The sequence below is a fragment of the Cygnus olor genome, chromosome 4 (assembly GCF_009769625.2).
Source record: "Cygnus olor isolate bCygOlo1 chromosome 4, bCygOlo1.pri.v2, whole genome shotgun sequence".
In the NCBI taxonomy this organism is placed as follows: Eukaryota; Metazoa; Chordata; class Aves; order Anseriformes; family Anatidae; genus Cygnus; species Cygnus olor.
This window is the reverse complement of record NC_049172.1, coordinates 7,443,240-7,460,519: the sequence shown is the minus strand read 5'-3', so window position 1 is coordinate 7,460,519 and position 17,280 is coordinate 7,443,240. Positions and strand designations below refer to the sequence as shown.

The 17,280-nt window shown below is 42.3% G+C and overlaps 1 protein-coding gene across 2 annotated transcripts; it reads right to left on the bottom strand.

Annotated features, from left to right (window-relative positions):
- Window positions 1–3,047: 3,047 nt before the first annotated feature.
- Window positions 3,048–15,787, bottom strand: LOC121069840 (alcohol dehydrogenase 1). Of its 2 annotated transcripts, XM_040556342.1 has the most exons (10): window positions 15,619–15,787; window positions 14,785–14,938; window positions 12,453–12,554; window positions 11,604–11,742; window positions 9,381–9,468; window positions 9,054–9,273; window positions 8,099–8,359; window positions 7,469–7,604; window positions 5,854–5,992; window positions 3,220–3,845 (listed from the first exon to the last, which is right to left on the bottom strand). In XM_040556342.1, exons 2-10 carry the CDS (start codon window positions 14,800–14,802, stop codon window positions 3,821–3,823), a joined length of 1,128 nt encoding a protein of 375 aa, XP_040412276.1. In that variant the 5' UTR covers window positions 14,803–14,938; window positions 15,619–15,787; the 3' UTR covers window positions 3,220–3,820. The 2 variants fall into 2 exon arrangements, with proteins under 2 accessions (XP_040412275.1, XP_040412276.1); XM_040556341.1 differs by lacking the exon at window positions 15,619–15,787 and having other exon boundaries at window positions 3,048–3,845; window positions 14,785–15,256.
- Between the last annotated feature and the right edge of the window lie 1,493 nt (window positions 15,788–17,280).

Here is a 17,280-nt window from a genome sequence, read left to right as displayed (position 1 = left end):
GAGGAAGTGCAGGCGGAGGAGCGCCAGCGGAGACGGAGCGGCCGTGGCGGTTGGTGTGGCGCCCATGGAGGCGGATCCACCCGTGGAGGAGGAAGAGCTGATGGAGGTGGATCCACCGCCAGCCCATCTGATGTGGCACAACACCATCGTGCCAGGGCTCCCACCAGCGAGACCATACCATCGTCATCGCAGAACCGCCCAGACCGCTCCGTACTCCCGGCCCTGCCTCTGCCTCCGCAAGTAGGGGGAAGAGGCCATCCCTTAACCATCACGCAGGATTGCCTGCACGATGGCCTCTTCTCCCACCCCCTGTTCCCCCTCTTCCCGTCCCCCCTCCCCACCTCTCCTGTAGAGGTGTCACCTCTTCTGCACGGAGTCCCAAGCGCTGGGCAAGAGCGCACTCGGCTTCCTCTGGGCTGCTGTACCAGGCGACAGGAGAAGCCCTCCGAAGGCCACGCCTGGCATGGGGTGTCTCGGTCTGAGGACAAGAAGGCTGCCAAGAGGTGCTTGAAGATGAACCCGCGCCCTGCATGGCGGTGCACAGAGAACAGCAGCAGATCCCTCGAAACAGGCATGCAGACAGCTGTTCCTCTGCAGAAGCAGAAGCCTTCAGGCCTGCCAGGAAGAAGCGTGGGAGTGCAGCGTAAAGACCCTTCAAGGCGCTTGGTTACCAGCTCTTCCCAGGAAGGGGGAACAAACTGATAAAATAATCATAATAAAAATAATAAATAAATACATTACAACAACAACCACAAAAACAATAATAAAAACCAGTAAATCCGCTTTTCTCTCTGATTTTTGGTGTCATTTTTGCGACTGTACTTGGACTCCGGGATCCCTTTCTGGTCTCCCCCACACAGGAAAGATACTGATGGGTGTGGAGTGGGCCCAGCCCAGGGCACATGAGGGAGTGAGGGGCCGGGGCACACGGCATACAAGGGCAGGCTGAGGGAACTCTTTTGGTCAGCACGAAGGAGAGAAGGCTCAGGGGTGGACCTGACAGCTGCCTGCAGCTGCCTGCTGGAAGGGAGTAGAGAAGATGAAGCCTGCGTCTTCTCTGAGGGGCTCTGTGGCAGAAACGTGAGCAGCACCAGGCCCACACTTGCAGGTGGAGACAGCCCAGGCAGCAAAAAGGAAACGATTGTCCCCACAGGGGTGCTCAGACAGCTCCGGTGTCCAGAAAGGCTGCAGAGTCTCTGTCCTGGTGGGTAGCTGACCTTGACTGCACAAGGCTTCCACTAGACCACAGTTCCCAAAGCCCCGTCCAAACTGGCCTTAAGCACTTCCAGGACGAGGCATCCTCTAGAGGATGGTGAAGATTTGTGCTCCTTCTCCAATCGCTTTGTCAATGCCCCCTTCCCTAGAGAGGGATCCCAGCTGCCTGGCTTCCCTGCCATCTAATACCGGGCTATTGGCTCCACTGTCCCAGCACCGGAGCAGCCAGGCGACAAGGTGCTCACCTGGACAATGACTGAAATCTTTCTGCATATCTTGTAGCTCATCCTGGGATAGGCATTGGGTAGCTATGAATGCTTTTATGATATCTTCCTCTTTGTCTTCCTGTTCCTCTGATGGCCCAGCCACTTTGTAGTAGCCTGCCTGGTTTTCTTCTTCCTCCCCAGTCTGAGTAGGAGTTCCTCCGCTTTCTGAAATACCTGACTTTTTCATCCATTGTTTCATCTTGGATACAAGGCAACTGACACTGGCACAGTTTGGTTCCCTGGCCCAGCTTTGGGGCCTGTCACAGGGACTGGAATGGCTGCAGGGTCCGTTGCAGGGGTTGGAACTGCTGCAGGGCCCGTTGCAGGGGTTGAACTGCTGTTTCTTAGCTTTGCAAAGGCAGAACCTGTCTATTTCATTGGATCCAGCAAGCGGAAGCGCACACTGAGGTGTGGGGCTTGGTCAACAGCAGGAGTTCAGATCAGAATGATTTCAGAGTTTATTGTTCCAGACCCCAACCAGTAAACCCGTAAAGATGCTACTAGCAGATGTTTACCATGTTTGGAAATAGGGAATAGAAATGGACTTTGCACGCTCTCAAACAGGACAGAGGCAAGGAGGTTTGTTGTACCGTATTCCCTAGCTCAGTTTTTGTTTTGCTTTTTTTTCATCTTCCACTCTGGATCCTGTTATTGTATTTTCTAAACTTCAAGAAATAGGGAATGCCGCAGATACACCATGTGTCTTGCACAGGGGGGATAATTTACCTCTCTGTACTTTCTAGCCCCACAAGCTAAGTATAAACAAACCTTCTTTGTCTTCTGTTTAGAGCATGAGTTAGATGTCTCTTAGCTGATACAGTAAATTAGTTTTGGCCCCACAGAAAATGTTTTCTGTGTTACCCTGAGAACTGAGACACTCTTGTTTCTACCGAATCCATGTTAGTCCAGATGAGATCAGTTAAAGTAGAACTAAAACCCCTCTCCCTCTTTTTCGAATGTTTCAGTGATCCAGTTCATGCTGCTGTTTCACACGTAGCCTGCCCTGGAAGAGATAATTCTTTAGCTGAACTGCACCTAAAAAGAATTATTTTATGGTCCACAAAAAAACCTTCAGACCTGACTGCACAGGTAACCACACAGAAACAAATGATTGGAATTTGGGTCTTAATTGCAATGTAAACTGAGTTTATGATACGCACACATATTTAAGCAGTTCTTTTTGTTAAGGTCTAATCTCTTGGCAAACCTGTCTTCAAATCATTAACCTTGCTGGGCTGCTCAAGGCCCCTTTTTGCTGACACAAACAGCTAAGTCATCATTAGCACACTGTCCTCTTCTATCACAGACTCTTTTACCCAGCTACCATGCAAGCTCCGATTAGTGCTGTAAGAGGCTATCATCTCTTTTAAAAGATAAGTCAATATTGACCATGTTTTCCAAGATAGAAATAGCTTCTGTTCATGTTTCCATATTACAGATGCAGAAAGCATTATGATTCTTTCTTTGATCTCTAGCACACTGCTACCTGTCTCCTGTTTCTTCTTCTGTCTTCACACTTAAAGGTCTGGCACCCTTCCCTCTGTTTAATGGAAACAAATAATAATTGATGCACATTCATATATTTATTCTCAGTTTTCCAATCATCAGACACACCTATGTAGATTGGCAACAGATCTAAAACAACTGAAAAGGTACACAATTTAAAAAACAAAATATAACACAACCATTCTTCATAAAATGCTTGGAAGTATTAATTTGGTAAAATATTCATCGGTGAGCGATTCTCTAGTACATCAGTTTATGATTTACTGAAATCGTTATTTCAAACACACGGTCACACATCACCCAGAAATCCTAATCTCTGCCGTATTTTCCTTGCTTATCAGGTAATGGAATAAGAGGATGCTAAAATCATTCAGGATGGATACTTAGTTCCAACCTAGAGTTTTACTGAGCAGTACTTTAATTTCCTGGTGGGTGAGCTGTTAAACTTGCAGCTTTATTAAGATCCAAAGAAACGGCTTGCTTTTTTTTTTTTCTTTTATTAAAAGATTGCCTGTTAAAAGCTGTTTAAATAAAGCCAAACCTTTCACAACACCTGTGACAGAAGCAAGTATGGTAGTATCATTGGCTATTAAAAGAAAATTGCTGCACAATACAGAGATTTTTCCTGATTCCTGCTTTGAAGTAGAAGGAAAGATTATTTTCTTTCTAAATGCTGTGCTTGAAGTCTGGATGTTGAGCTTGATCCTTTTATTCAAGGGTGGTGGTGGCAGATCATTCAGAAATGTCTTATTTCACAATTTGTATCCGTTGTATTGGAGGATAATGAAGTTTGTGCTGCTGCTAAGCCATCTGCTGTTTATCATTTGGGAATCCTAAAACGTCAGGACACTGCGAATACTGCAATATAAAATGACAAGTTAGTGACTGTAGAAAACCCCTGTGACAACATCAGCACAATACTGCTGTCTCCTCTGAAAATCTAGGTTATTACTGTTAACCAGGGTACTCCTCACCTCCCCTGCCTCAGCTTGTAGGAAAGTGATGGAGCAAGGTCCAGCAAGCTGAATATACTTGGTATCAAATGAGGAAAGAAAGGGGGTAGGTGAGCAGATCTGAAGGCTGCCAGGAGGGTAGTGGAAACTTCAGCATTGGAAAGATAAGCATTTTCTTTCCATTAGAAGGGGTTAATTTGATCTAAAACCCCCTCAAATTACAGGCTGTAAGTGGAGATACACCTGCTACAGTAAACCTAAAAAAATACCTCCAGGGTATAAGCATTCCCATTCACTTTTTGAGGCATCTTTCTTTCTTTCTTTCTTTCTTTTTCTTTCTTTCTTTCTTTCTTTCTTTCTTTCTTTCTTTCTTTCTTTCTTTCTTTCTTTCTTTCTTTCTTTTTCTGATCAGAAACAGCATGCAATAAAATAATTAACTGAGCTCTACTGTGGCTCCTTTCTCAAGCAGGATATGTTGATTTCTGGTATGGATGATGGATGAAAGGGGCCAGAAATTTCATTTTTTCAAAAGTAGGGCTTGGCTTTCATCCCCTCATCTGTTAGAGTGCAGCCGGCCTAAGGTATGGGGACAATGTGCATAGATCAGAGATAATCAGGAAAGGTGATTAATTCCCTTTCTTGCAAGTGTTTAAAAGGGCAATCTGAACTTTCTAATGGTCTTGGCTAAACAATCATAGGTACACCGCAGTGGGATTCTTACATGCTCTATGCAGAACACTGTGAACACTATTTCATTTAGTAAACACTAAAATGTTTGACTGAGTAAATGATCAGGGGCAACATGTCTCTGTCTTCAGGTTGACTGTCGGTATTTTAGCAAAACTGATGTTGTCTATGTCCTCGCCACTTCCCCTGTTTGCCACACTAAAATCCAAAACTGACATTTGCAGCACATCTAAAATAAGGACAGTCAAAAAACGGAGTAAGTGCTGCATAGTTAAAACCTGGGAACAAACCTAAAAGAAAGCATCAGGGGCAAAATTCTTCATCTGTTACATGATTTTTGTGTTTAGAGCAAGTAATGCCTAAAAAATTGCTAGCAACTGACAATGAAAAGAAAACATCAATATCATTCTCCAGACTGTGTAAGTTATAAAGAGCTAGAACCTTCAAAAAGGTAGCCCCCACATGTATTGAAATACTCAAAAGTATTTCCCACTTCTGCCAACAAGAATTTTCAATTATTGCCGTGGTGAATCCTTGTCAAACATCTCTGGCAAACAATATTTCTGATTTCAACATCCAGTGAAAACATAGTCTGAGTTGAACTCACAATATTTGAAGAATGGATGAGAGCCAGATTCTGAGTTTGCAAATACTAGTTGTGTATATACACAAAGTAGTTTCCCTTTTGAAAAGCTCTAAAGTTTAGGGCAAGCTACCCAGTGACTTTAGGACTAATTGCACTGGGACTCTGTTCCCTAACTCATAAGAAGAATGGTATTTTGCTTTTCCAGTAAATGTAGGTTATTTCTCTGTTCCTGTTCCTCATCCTAAAATGTTTCCTGGAATGTGAGGTAACTGACTTCTGGTGCTCTGCAGATTGACATTTTCAGTTTCCTTGGGTTGCTTGCTCTTTTCCAAAGCACGGTGGGCACTGATTTGCTGATCTGTGTGGGTTTTTCTCCCTCTGCCACTCAGACTCTTTGCTCAAACTAGACAGGAAACAGAATCCAAAAGTTCCTCTGGAAGGAAATAAAACATCCCTTACATTTCAAAAGCTAAGGTGTTGCTGCCTTTGTTACTACAGCTGCAGCTCATGGACACACAATATGCTGGGCAAGATTAAGGGGCACAGTGCATTGCTTTCACCATTCTCTGTCATGAAGTCAGTCATATTCTGTTACGGTACAGTTCTTATTTATACAGAATTTTTAATAAGCAGTGTTTACCTCTTCCCTGCCCTTAGCAGATCAAATCCTTCATTGATTTTACTGAAAGGAAGGGTGTGGGTTATTAATGGGTCCAGAACAAATTTTTTCTTCATGTAGTCAGCAACCAGCTTGGGGACTGAATCTTTACTCTTCCAGCCTGAAAGGAATCCACAGGCAATGTATAATGAACCATTAAATGCTTGTGAAAATGGGAAAAACAGGGACTTAAATTCTTAGATAAACTTTCTACAGCAGAATAGCATGATGAAATGTTGCAGTATATCTTTACCTTTGTAATACAGAGTGCCAGGAGGAAACATGGTGCTGTATATAAGTGCAGCTAATCCACAGTGGAGTGGAATGCATATGACAAACCCAGCAAGTGCTTTACTGATACAAGACTAAGTTTCTGAAGTTTGAATCCTGAAAGAATCCAAACTTTTTCCCACATGAAATACTGATTCAGGCTGTCTATTCATACTTCATGCCCTCAGTAACACATAATTAAAAAAAAGCCACAGTGATGACATCTATGTTGGTAGCTAGAAACTTGATTGCCTAGACAAAATAGGGCAGCAAGGTATTTATTTTTCTTAGAAGCAGTACTAAATAAAGCTCTCTCTAATAGCAGGATCCCCTTCCAGAAGAACTTAATTTGTCTTTCGTTATTTTATTCAGGTGTCTGCTGAATCTATCAGAGGAACTGGTTGCAAAAGGGAAAATCTCTTGTTGGAATTAAGCTTCCTCTGGCCTTCAGTTTTGTGTTCAGTGATCTAGGGCTTACTGAGTGTAGGAATCCTCTGGAAGAGCCCAGAAAAGAGAAGGAACTGGGAGTGATGGCAGCTTGCTGGGGCCTGACCTTCAAGGCAATCAGGTTGGTTTGACTGCCAGTGTCCTCCGGGATTCTTGACTCTCCATCTTGTTCCCCTGCTCTATCTTCTTTTTCTCTTCCTCTGTCTTTTTATCCCTCTTATTCTCCATTTGTCTTTTTCTTGGCCTTCTCTTCCTTTCTCAATACCCTCCCACACTCTTTTGCTTTTTCCTCTTTTTCACTTTTTTTTCTTCCTTTACCCCTTTCCTCTCTCTCCCCTCTTTCTGTTTTCCTCTCCCTTTCTCCATCCTTTATTCATTCCTTCTTTTTTTCTCTTTTAATACTTTTTCTCCCTTTGCCCTTTTCTCACATATCTTTCTCCTCCTCTCTCCTTTTTTCTTTACATTTTTTCCTGCCCCCTTTCTCTTTCTGTTCCCCCTTCCTTCTCTGCCCCCCTTCTCTGTCCTCCTGCCCCCTTCTCCCTGCCCCCTCTTTCCTTCTCTCTGCCTTTTTTCTCCTTTTCATTTTTCTCCTTTCTTCTCCCATTTTTTGTATTTTTTTTAATCTCTTCCCTTCTCTCTCTCTCTTCCTCTCTTCCCCTTCCTCTCTGTTTTTCTCTCTCCAGTAACCACTTCTGATAAGTGAGTCTCCTTAATGAATTCTCTTTGTGCTACTTTGTCAGCAAAATAGTTATCAGTAGTATGTCCAGCTATCGGTAGTATAATAAGACAAGCTAAGCAGTGAATTTAGATACATCTGCTTTGATTCAAGATGATTTACAAGTTCCCAAGCCAGTTAAATTGCATCTTTCCAAGTTCTTACCTCCAAAGACAGACCCTTTCCAGGTGCGACCACTGAAGAGGAGCATGGGGTCAAAAGTGATATTCTGTGCTGCAGGGGGCACTCCCACAATCACACTGACTCCATAGTTGTAGTGGCATGAGGCCAAGGCTGCAACCTGCATTTAAAACAGAGAGGGACGTGCCAGGGTCACGCAAGACCTGCCACTTGGAGCACAAACATTTGGTTCCTTCTCCTCTCAGGACTCAGCTTGCACTTCATGTTTTGTTATTGCAGTCACATCAAACAATTTCTCAAGCTCACGTCTTTTGTCTGCTGTCATGTTTTATCTTGTTCTGTTTCCTTACTTTGTCTTATTCATTAATGATACGACACAGTTGGAAAGAAGATACAGAGTTATGTGAAATTTAGCCACCCTCCTTAGGCTCCCTTTCTATCAGAATATAGAGGGACTACATTTAAGCTCCCTTTCCGAAGTTTGTGAGTGTCCTTCTGTCCTTACATCTTAGTGGCAGATAGCCAGATTTCACATGTTTAAAGTTAGCTTCACAATTTGTCAGTGGCTCTCAGCCCCTCACCCTCGGTGCTTAGCTGGTTAGAGAAGAGAGAGCTAACAAGCTAATGCCTCTTTTGACATTTTTGGTTACATACCATGGTTTCGATACGGCCAATGACCTCGAAGGAGTAGTCCACGCCATAGCCAGTCATTCCAATCAGCACTTTGTGAATGGGCTCCTTGTAATCTTTAGGGTTAATGCAGTCGGTGGCTCCCAGCTCCTTGGCCTTGGCAAACTTGTCACTATTGATATCAATGGCAATGATGCGAGAAGCTCCAGCCGCCTTGCAGCCCATGATAACAGAGAGGCCAACTCCTCCAAGGCCGAAGACAGCACAGGTAGAGCCTGCTTCCACCTATGGTAACCATATTAACACAGTATCCTGTTATCCTGTTACAGCCCAGGTAAAGTGCAATGCATGTTCTTACTGTCAACATACTCACCTAAGCCAATTCTTGTAACTTAGATATCACACGTTAAAAAGAAATTTGCATATGCATACCCTACAAGTGTAGTAGCCAACTATGCTATTATAATCCTACTTGTGACTAAGGTAATTTGTTGCTAAAATACATGTCTGAGACTAGGTCTTCATTACAGCACTCAGCTTCAGGTTTATAACCAGATTTTTTTTATGACGCTCTATATTCCAGTGGTGTTAAGATCTGTAGTGTCACTCTACTGGGGGTAGTGCCAGCTATAAAAAGTCACATACATGTACTGCTACAAATCATGAATTTTCCATGTATAGGCTCCCTGTATTCCTAGACTTAAGTTACAATAAAATAAATCATCTCATAACATTTTTCTAGGGGTAATACAGCTAGAGTTCTGAGAGAAAACCTAACAAATGGTAATAAGTTTTTTTAAATTGGATTTTGAATTGAAGATTCCTAAGTACCTTAGAGAAACGTAGGCAGGCAAAGAACTAGTATCTTCTTTCCAGCCTGACCTCTGCGAAAGGAGCCTATACATCCTGGCTGCCATGCTGAAGACCTGTTTGCAGGCCACACAATCCTGAATGGCCCAGAAACGCCCATGGTACTTACCTTTGCAGTCTGCAGAGCAGCCCCATAACCAGTTGAGAATCCACAGCCGATCAGACAAATTTTTTGTGGAGGAGCAGCAGAATCGATTTTGACTGCAGCAGTTTCATGCACTACTGTGTATTCAGTGAAGGTGCTTGTACCAATAAAATGGTGAACTGGTTTTCCCTTACAGGTAAACCTAGTGGTGCCATCAGCCATTAAGCCAGCAGCTGAACCAATGCTGTTTGAAAGATAACCAGAAATAATGGCAAATGAGATCTGTTGGATGCGGTCAGTTCTGTGTAAATTAAAATCAAATAAGGGCCACAGGTAACCCAGGAAACTCACTCATTTTTAATGCACATATTACCCTTGGAGCTTAAGCAAGCGCTGCATTCCCCACACTGTGGAATGAAGAGTGGAATGACCTTGTCTCCTAGAAAGAAAACAATGATGACAGGGGTGTTAAAGAAAGAAAAAAAGACAAAAGGCATGCAGGAAGCATGCAGGTAAAAACATAAAACAAGCATATTTTATCCATAGAAAAATGTGCACTAGTAGTGCAGTGCTGAACTTATTTCCTTCATCTGCCCTCATGCTGTTGGAAGATAAACCATCTCTCTGATGTAAACAACATAATTAATGCGCTTATGACAACTACTTTCAACATGCAATATCCCTGGTGTCTTTCATAAAACTGAGTCTTAGCTCTGATATAAAATCTTGCTAGCTGCTGCCATTCACCAAGTACTCATTCAGCAGTTTTTTGCATCTTCTACTTAAAAATAATGCTACGCAGGTGAGGAAATGGAGATAAAACTGACATCCATTAGGACAGGAGGCTGACATGCTAAGATAACAGAGCTGTAAACTGCATGTAGAAAGAATGGGAAATTATTAATTTCCCAGCCCTCTTGTGTCCCTTTCTTATTTGCAGTCCTATTACTGTTGCTTTGGAGTAAAGGCAGGTAAAATATTTTTCAGAGAAGCCCTGATACACACAAGGTAAGACATCTGTAATTCTCTAGCACAATGTGAATAGCAAAGTAGCAGCTACATCCTCAGTGCAATTTTTTACTGCTGTACATTTTCCACAACAATAAAGTATGGTAAATCCAGAACAATCCCTAGACTGATAATTCCTAATGCAGATCAATTTGTGATGTGGCAGTTTTGAAATGTGGCTAGTATTTGATGTCTTCGAAGTCAAAGGAAATCTTTGATTTTCACTAAAAAGTGGAAAATGACCTACAGAACATAAAATGTATGCACATGCATGCACACACACCACAACCCCCACTTTATTTAGAACTTTTTGTTGTAAGCTTAGTAATCATTCTGGTAAAACAGCTTTGCATGTCTTTTTTAGAAATCAGAGTTGTAAATTAAGCAACATCAGAGAAACATGATTGTGTGCGTGTTCAGACCTGCTGTTTCAGCTCACCTGGAAACACATGGCAGCTAGCATTAAACAACAGAGTGATTTATAAAGTTTTTGAACCAAAACTTAAGAGAAAAAGCAGCCAGGGCTATAATTGAATTTTGAAATACACATATTTCTTTGGAGTTAAAACAAATCAGAGATCTCAAATAAAATTTGTTCTCATCACACATACCAACCTGCTTTGGACAGACTTCATAGCTGCAGCCAGTACAAACAAAGACAGTAGAAGTACAGAGGTGTTAAAAGTGAACGACTTAGGTAGTTTAACAAACTGCCTGGATAAAATTCAGCATTTCTACACAGATTTAGCTCACTGCATATTTCTTCTTAGCCCTTGTTAGAATTTGTTAAATCCTGGAAAATTGTAGTGAAATGCTGTCAAATCTTGCAGCAGGTTAGAGGAAAATCAACACCTTTTGCTGACTTCTGTATCTACTGTCTGTGGTTCACAGAGGATGCAGTGTGAGGATTATCCTGTGGGGATGTGTGCTTAGAGCCATCCAGCGCAAGGAGAGGGCCCTTGGTGAACAGTGCTGCTGGCACTGTCTTCATTGCTCACTTCAGCACTGACGCTGAACCGAAGCAAACCTGCAGCAGAGAGGGCATCCCAGTTGTGTCCTGATACTCTTAAAATGAAATAATGAAACACGAAGACCTAAGTTCTGATCTACTAAAGTTAATAGATTATTTAGATGTTAGGAGAATGAAGGTGCTTTAACATGTTGTCTAATGCTTTTTCCCAAGGTACGACAAACTATACTTTTATTATTCTTGAGAGAGATTAGTTTTATAAACTGTGATTACAAAACCTTCAGCCAATACCTGTTTTCCTCTGACCAAGAGCAGAGAACCTACAGGAAAAGCACGATACCGGTGGAAAGCAAGGTGCAGATGTTTTTGTCAAAAGCAAATGAAATGGAATGCAAAAAATCTGAAAATAAATCGAGACTGGGAACACAGAAAGATGTGAACAAACAGTACATACTGGTTTTTAAGATATCCTTGAAAAGACTCAGAGTTGGAACACACTCAGCAATACAAGTATTCATGCACATAACAATCTTGACATAAACAGGAGTCTGAAAACTCAGCACAAGGTTTGTGTTCAGTATTATGCTGTTTCATACCTGGCTTTAACGAAGTTACTCCCTCCCCAACACTCTCCACAACACCAGCCGCCTCATGCCCAAGAATTATTGGAAAAGGCATAACCAGTCCTCCAGTTACCACGTGGTCATCGGAGCGACAGATCCCTGTGGCCAAGATCTGATTTAGAGGAATGACAAGAATGCTTCAGCATTTATCTATGTCATGTCACATACAGAAGTCAACATATGTCATATATTTGGAGCAGCCACTTGCTTCTCTCCAAAATCACATATGCACACAATAAAACTAATCTAAATTTATGCCTTTGATTATGTGACTCATGATTTTCCTCATTTGTATTGTTTCAGCCAAAAAATTTCAGCCATACGTAGTATTCTACATTGCATTTTGCCTTTTCTTACATTCAGCACAGCCGTATTTCTTTTAAAACTTTCAAGTATGCCTTTACAACTTTTATTTTGACAAGTGCAGCCATTGACACCATGTGAGGAAACCTCTCTTGAACAACGCTTGAAACTGCTCTAAAATGAAAACATCTGACTGTATCAGATGCTCAATACCCAGATAAAAAAGGAGGCACCCAGCCATGCTGAGCGATTTCCTAGCACATATTCTAAGAAAGTAAAGGAGAAATTCTTGCTTCCTGGGGATTCAGATTTTTGCCTTCTTGCATGTTGTTAAAAAACAAACAAATAAAAACCTGACCCGTGATCACAGTTAGGACTTGAAGTATGTTTCATAGTATCTCCTGAATAGTAACTACTCACCTAGTGAATATTTTCCAAGACTGGATCCTAATAATCTATAGAAATAATTGTGACTAACAGCAAGATTGAATGCAATTCATAGCACTTATTTTTAAGTACCTTAATGCGAACTTCATGTGCTTTTGGTGGGGCAACTTCCACTTCTTCGATAGAAAATGGCTTATTGGCTTCCCACAGTACTGCTGCCTTGCATTTAATAACCTGCAAAAAGAGCAAAGGAAAAGGGAATGGCACTTGCACTGGGAAGGTCACCACACCAAGACAGATTCTTACATTTCTACATGCAAAATTCCTGCTCGTTTCTTGGGTACAGGGAAAACTAGAGAGAAAAAAACAAGTGAACAAAAACCACAACCAATACCAAAGTGACTGTATATAAGCCCATGTTTTTTTTCCACCAAGATCACGCCTGACTTTGTTCATATCTCTGCTCCCACATTCAGTCCTGCTCTTTCTTTGCGGTGTCTGCTCCTCCCACAGCTTTAAAGGACTCCAGGCCATGGAATAAGGTTTTCCATGTCTCCCTTATGGGGAACAGTGACTCCATTAAATTCTACTGGCTGCAAGTGTTCAGGTGGAATCGTCTTGACAATGCAAGAAGTTCAGTGCATGCCTAAGCATCCTGCATGAGCAGGGGGGACTCTCGTGCAGTCTAGCACCACTGTGCTGAACAATTCTGGTGAAGAACAATAGCAACCTTCTCATATCAAAGCTTTTGAAGTAAAAACAGATGTCTAATTAGCAAGAACTTGTCAACCGGTAATGAAGAAGCACTAGGAAATAATAGACATATGAAATAAAATAGCACACTCTGAGCAGGCAGACACAAAGTGGGAATGAGCACAGTGTTTTGAAAAAGACACTCGAGAGACATCCGCACTAAATTTAATGCTTCACATGCCAAGTGCAAGTGTGATCAGTAAAAAATTTACAAGTAAAGCCAAAGATCAAAGGGCAACATTTAGAGGGCGAAGGAAATTTCTTTGGAAAAAAAGGGCTTTATGTTTATACTCTCTTGCACACCACACGATAATGATTACACAACTTGCAAATGCAAAGCTTAAAGAACAAAAAGTAGCCAATAACCGTGGACTGCTGAGAACAAATATCTCTCTCATTACAATTAGACATTGGTTAACTCTGCTCTGTTCTGATGGCTGATTCCCTGTGAAATTTTGTCAGCCATAACAGGATCCCACAGATGCACCAACTTGCACATTCTCACCCAACTGATCTATTACAGCAAGAACTGTCTGGAGTCACAGCATTTTCATTTTTTTTTTCTATTCCTGTTTTCCACCAGCCTGACAAGTCAGTGCAGCACAGGGAGAGTAAGTTGCAGAAACACACCCTTTTACAAAGGATAAAGATCATGCTGCATGACCAAGTAATCTGCACGGTAACTCATGTATTAACTCCAAGACAAACACGGTGAAAACAAAGTGGTTTAGGTCCTCCTCAATACTTTATTTATCTTGCTCAGTCAAAGGCTGAATGGAGGGCCAAACTTGCTGATTTTACCTCCACATGAATTAAAATTAATTTTGTACTTGCTGTATCTCAGAGTTAAAGAAAGCCTTATTTTTTTTCCTCTCTCTTGTTTTGTTCACTTTTGGAGTAGTAAAGACAACTGGCGGCACACAGTCCTGGTACTTTCTTAAGGCACATTCCAGCAAGGTTCATTCCTTCAGTCATTTTCCATGTATGGCTTCCTGTCCATTGACCATTCTGCCACATTTCAGTGTATTTTAGCATCTCTCAGGTAGCCTGAGAAGCTTGATACACTGACATCAGCAGCGGTAACAACCTCACTGTCTCTCATCACTTTCTATCAAAGATGTAAATACTCATTTCAGTCCCAGCTCAGTACTGCATTGCATGTGATACGTACTTCAGTCTTCATTAGCTTAACCCTTAAACTCATTATATACGTATTCAAACTTAATGACTGTCTTAACATAAACAAACCCTGAAATATAACACAATGTTTTCTGAAGACAAACCATTAATAAACTGATAGAAAATGTCAAGAAGCTAACAATAGTTTGAACCAGCCTTGGATCTCAGAATGGAAATCAACACAGCTGGTAAATACATTTATTTATCTGAACACTCACTACATTATATTCTATATTAGCCCATCCAATCAGAGATTAAAATTAGCTTGCTCACCCTGGGGTGACTTAATTCTCATTCTAGCACCATTAGCTTATGTTGCCTCAGTATTTAAAATAAATACATAAATAAATATTGCCTTGAAGAGTGTAATAACCATTTCCTAGGAGCGTACAGTGTTCTGCAAGGAAAGGCAGCTCTACCATACAAGCTTTCTCCGAAACTGCCATTTATGCCATACTACCAGTATTTGTGGTGTCCCTGTAAAAACTGCATTTAAAATACATTACACTTTTCTAAAAACATTTCTGCTTACTTTGCCTGCTGTGCTCATGTTGACTGGCGCGTCTGTTTCAGATCTTGCTACCACTGATTTCTTGTGCCAAAGATTGGGTCAGCTGTGAAGTGCTCAGGTTGCTGATTCCGCAGGTGCTGTCCAATACACTAGAAGCTTGTCTAGCAAAGTGCTCCTGCAAGTGCATTGCTCCGACCTTTTAGCCAAGCTGCCAAGCTCAGAGTCCCACCCCCTAAACATCCAAAGCACTAGAAAAAAAATAAGCCACCCGTCTGCTGAAATCTTGGTTTTCCCAATTCCTTCGTCAGGCTCATCCCCACCCTTTTCACATCCCATCGGTGGCTGGCCACAGCTGGAAGCTGTCCCCTCCTTCCACCTTGCCAGGAGGCTGCCCTCCGAGCCTGCTGCTCTCAGTGCAACTGTGGGAGCAAGGAGAAAGGGGGAGCGCTGCTCTTGATCTCACAGAGGCAGGGTCATGGGAACACGAAGGCTTTGTTGAATTATATTGTTGACACTCTTAAGAGCTCAGCTGATGAATTAGAACATGTTATTGTGCAAGATGCTTAAGAAATATACACTGTCAATCTGCAGCCCTAATTGCTCCTCCAATTCTTTAGTTTTACAGTCTGGCTACTTATTAATCTGTTGGACTGGCTTTCAGTGATCACTGACCAAGGCCAACGAGCTGATCATGCTGATGGGAAAACAAAAATCAGTAAGCTGGCCAGAAGCTGAGGATGCGTGTTTCTTACGACGTGCAACACTGCTGATTTCACAAGAGACCGCCTGACCTGTTGGATCTGCCAGCTCCAGCAAGCTCAGGTCCCTCTGCTCCTCAGGCACCCACGCACTTACCCTCTCCTGACACAACATCTAGGGGTTGTGCTGCCCACGGATCACGAGTGGAAAACAGAGGTGCAGGTGCATTTAAGGGCTCCGTGCTCCTTTGAATCAGGTTAAGGCTCCCATACCAATAGGCAAGGGCAGGACATCTCCTGAAAGCAGGGTTCACCATGGGCAGGCTGGGGAGCTCCTCGAGGCTTGTTTCTATTTTAATATATATAAATATATTTTTTTCCAAATACTAGATTTTTTTAAAATTATTTTATTTTATTTATTTATTTATTTTAAGATTTCTATCTTTACAACACAATGAAAGGCTGGGTGGTGGTCAGCACCACATGCCTTTGCTGTGGATTTCAAGCTTCATCTATTTTCAAATTATTTCCAACACTTTGAAATCAAGATTTTGCCTTCAGAAACAAGCAAAAAAGAAATAAAATACTGCATATAACCTAAGTAATAAGTACTAAGTACAGCAGTCTCTCAGAATTACCTGTATGATTAATTATTTCAAGAAGGTGTAGAGAAAGAGGAGCTTGGGAGAAATATGGCAGATATATGTAATGTCAGGTGAATGCTTTGGGGATGACAACAGAGTGCAAGAGGCGGAAGAGGTCCAGCCGGCTAGGGATGCAAACCATGTTTGGCCCAGGCTAGAAAAGTAGAGATCAAGAGCCCCTGCTATACTGTTTCCAAGACCCACAGATTAAAAAAGAGGAGGGTGTGACCTGAGGCTTCCTATGCAAAAAGGCTCACAGAGTCCATAGGTGGTGACCTGGCTTACCTCCAGGGAATGGCAGACCTCGGGGTACTCATCCATAGGGGCTGCTCTGCTGTTGCAGTCTCCCCGCTCCCCAGTGCTTTTACAGTATAACAGTTCTGCTTTATACAGCAGTGGTCATAATTCATCTCAATGGATGCTTCTTGAAAATAAAGAGCTACAGATGGCACAGAAATTTCATTTGCTTTCAGCAAAGTTCATAGGGAACCTAATTTCATAAATATATTGATTTCCAATAATGCTGCTGATCAGCCATGACCGCTTGCAGTATAGCAGATGCTACATGATGTGCTTACACGCTTTGTTAGCTGTGTAATCTTCGTGGCACATCTAAGGCAAAGGAAGCTCAGATAAGCCCTGCGTTGGCCAAGCTCACACATGGACACTATGACTGACCCATTATGTAACTGGAAGCAACAAATGCTTTCTCCCGTGTACTGCTTACAGCAAGGCACTGACACCAACTCACTGCCAAGACAAAGATTATGCAGATAATCACCATGTCTGAAAGAAGGGGCTGCAGCTCCTTGGTTGCTATACAAAACGGGCCAGGTTAGCTTGCGTTCTCCCTCAAGAAGGCACTTGAACATGGACTTGTAACAACCTTGCTCTGAGCTCCGCCAGCTAGCCAACAGAGACTTCATGCTACAAGTTTGACACATCAGCTGGGAAAGACTATGCACGTGGATGGCCAACTTCAAAAAGCAAAAAAGACTCATTCCTCACCCAGCTAAAGGGAAATCTGCTCCCCAGTTTGCCTGTGTACCCCACATAACCATACATCTCTGAGAGTAGGGTGATGGCTGAAGAGCCCAAAGTAGAAGGCTGGGCACCTCTAGGAAAGGGCAGGCAATACTACAGTCTTATATGTTGCCTTGTTCTGTCAAGTTGAA

Bases quoted from the DNA above. Each gene is read 5' to 3' on its own strand.
- LOC121069840 (XM_040556342.1), bottom strand. The intron at 9,469-11,603 runs GTATGAAACAGC...TTTTCTTTCTAG, and splicing joins AGTAACTTCGTTAAAGCCAG to GAGACAAGGTCATTCCACTC. The intron at 3,846-5,853 runs GTAAACACTGCT...TTTATATTGCAG, and splicing joins CTGCTAAGGGCAGGGAAGAG to TATTCGCAGTGTCCTGACGT.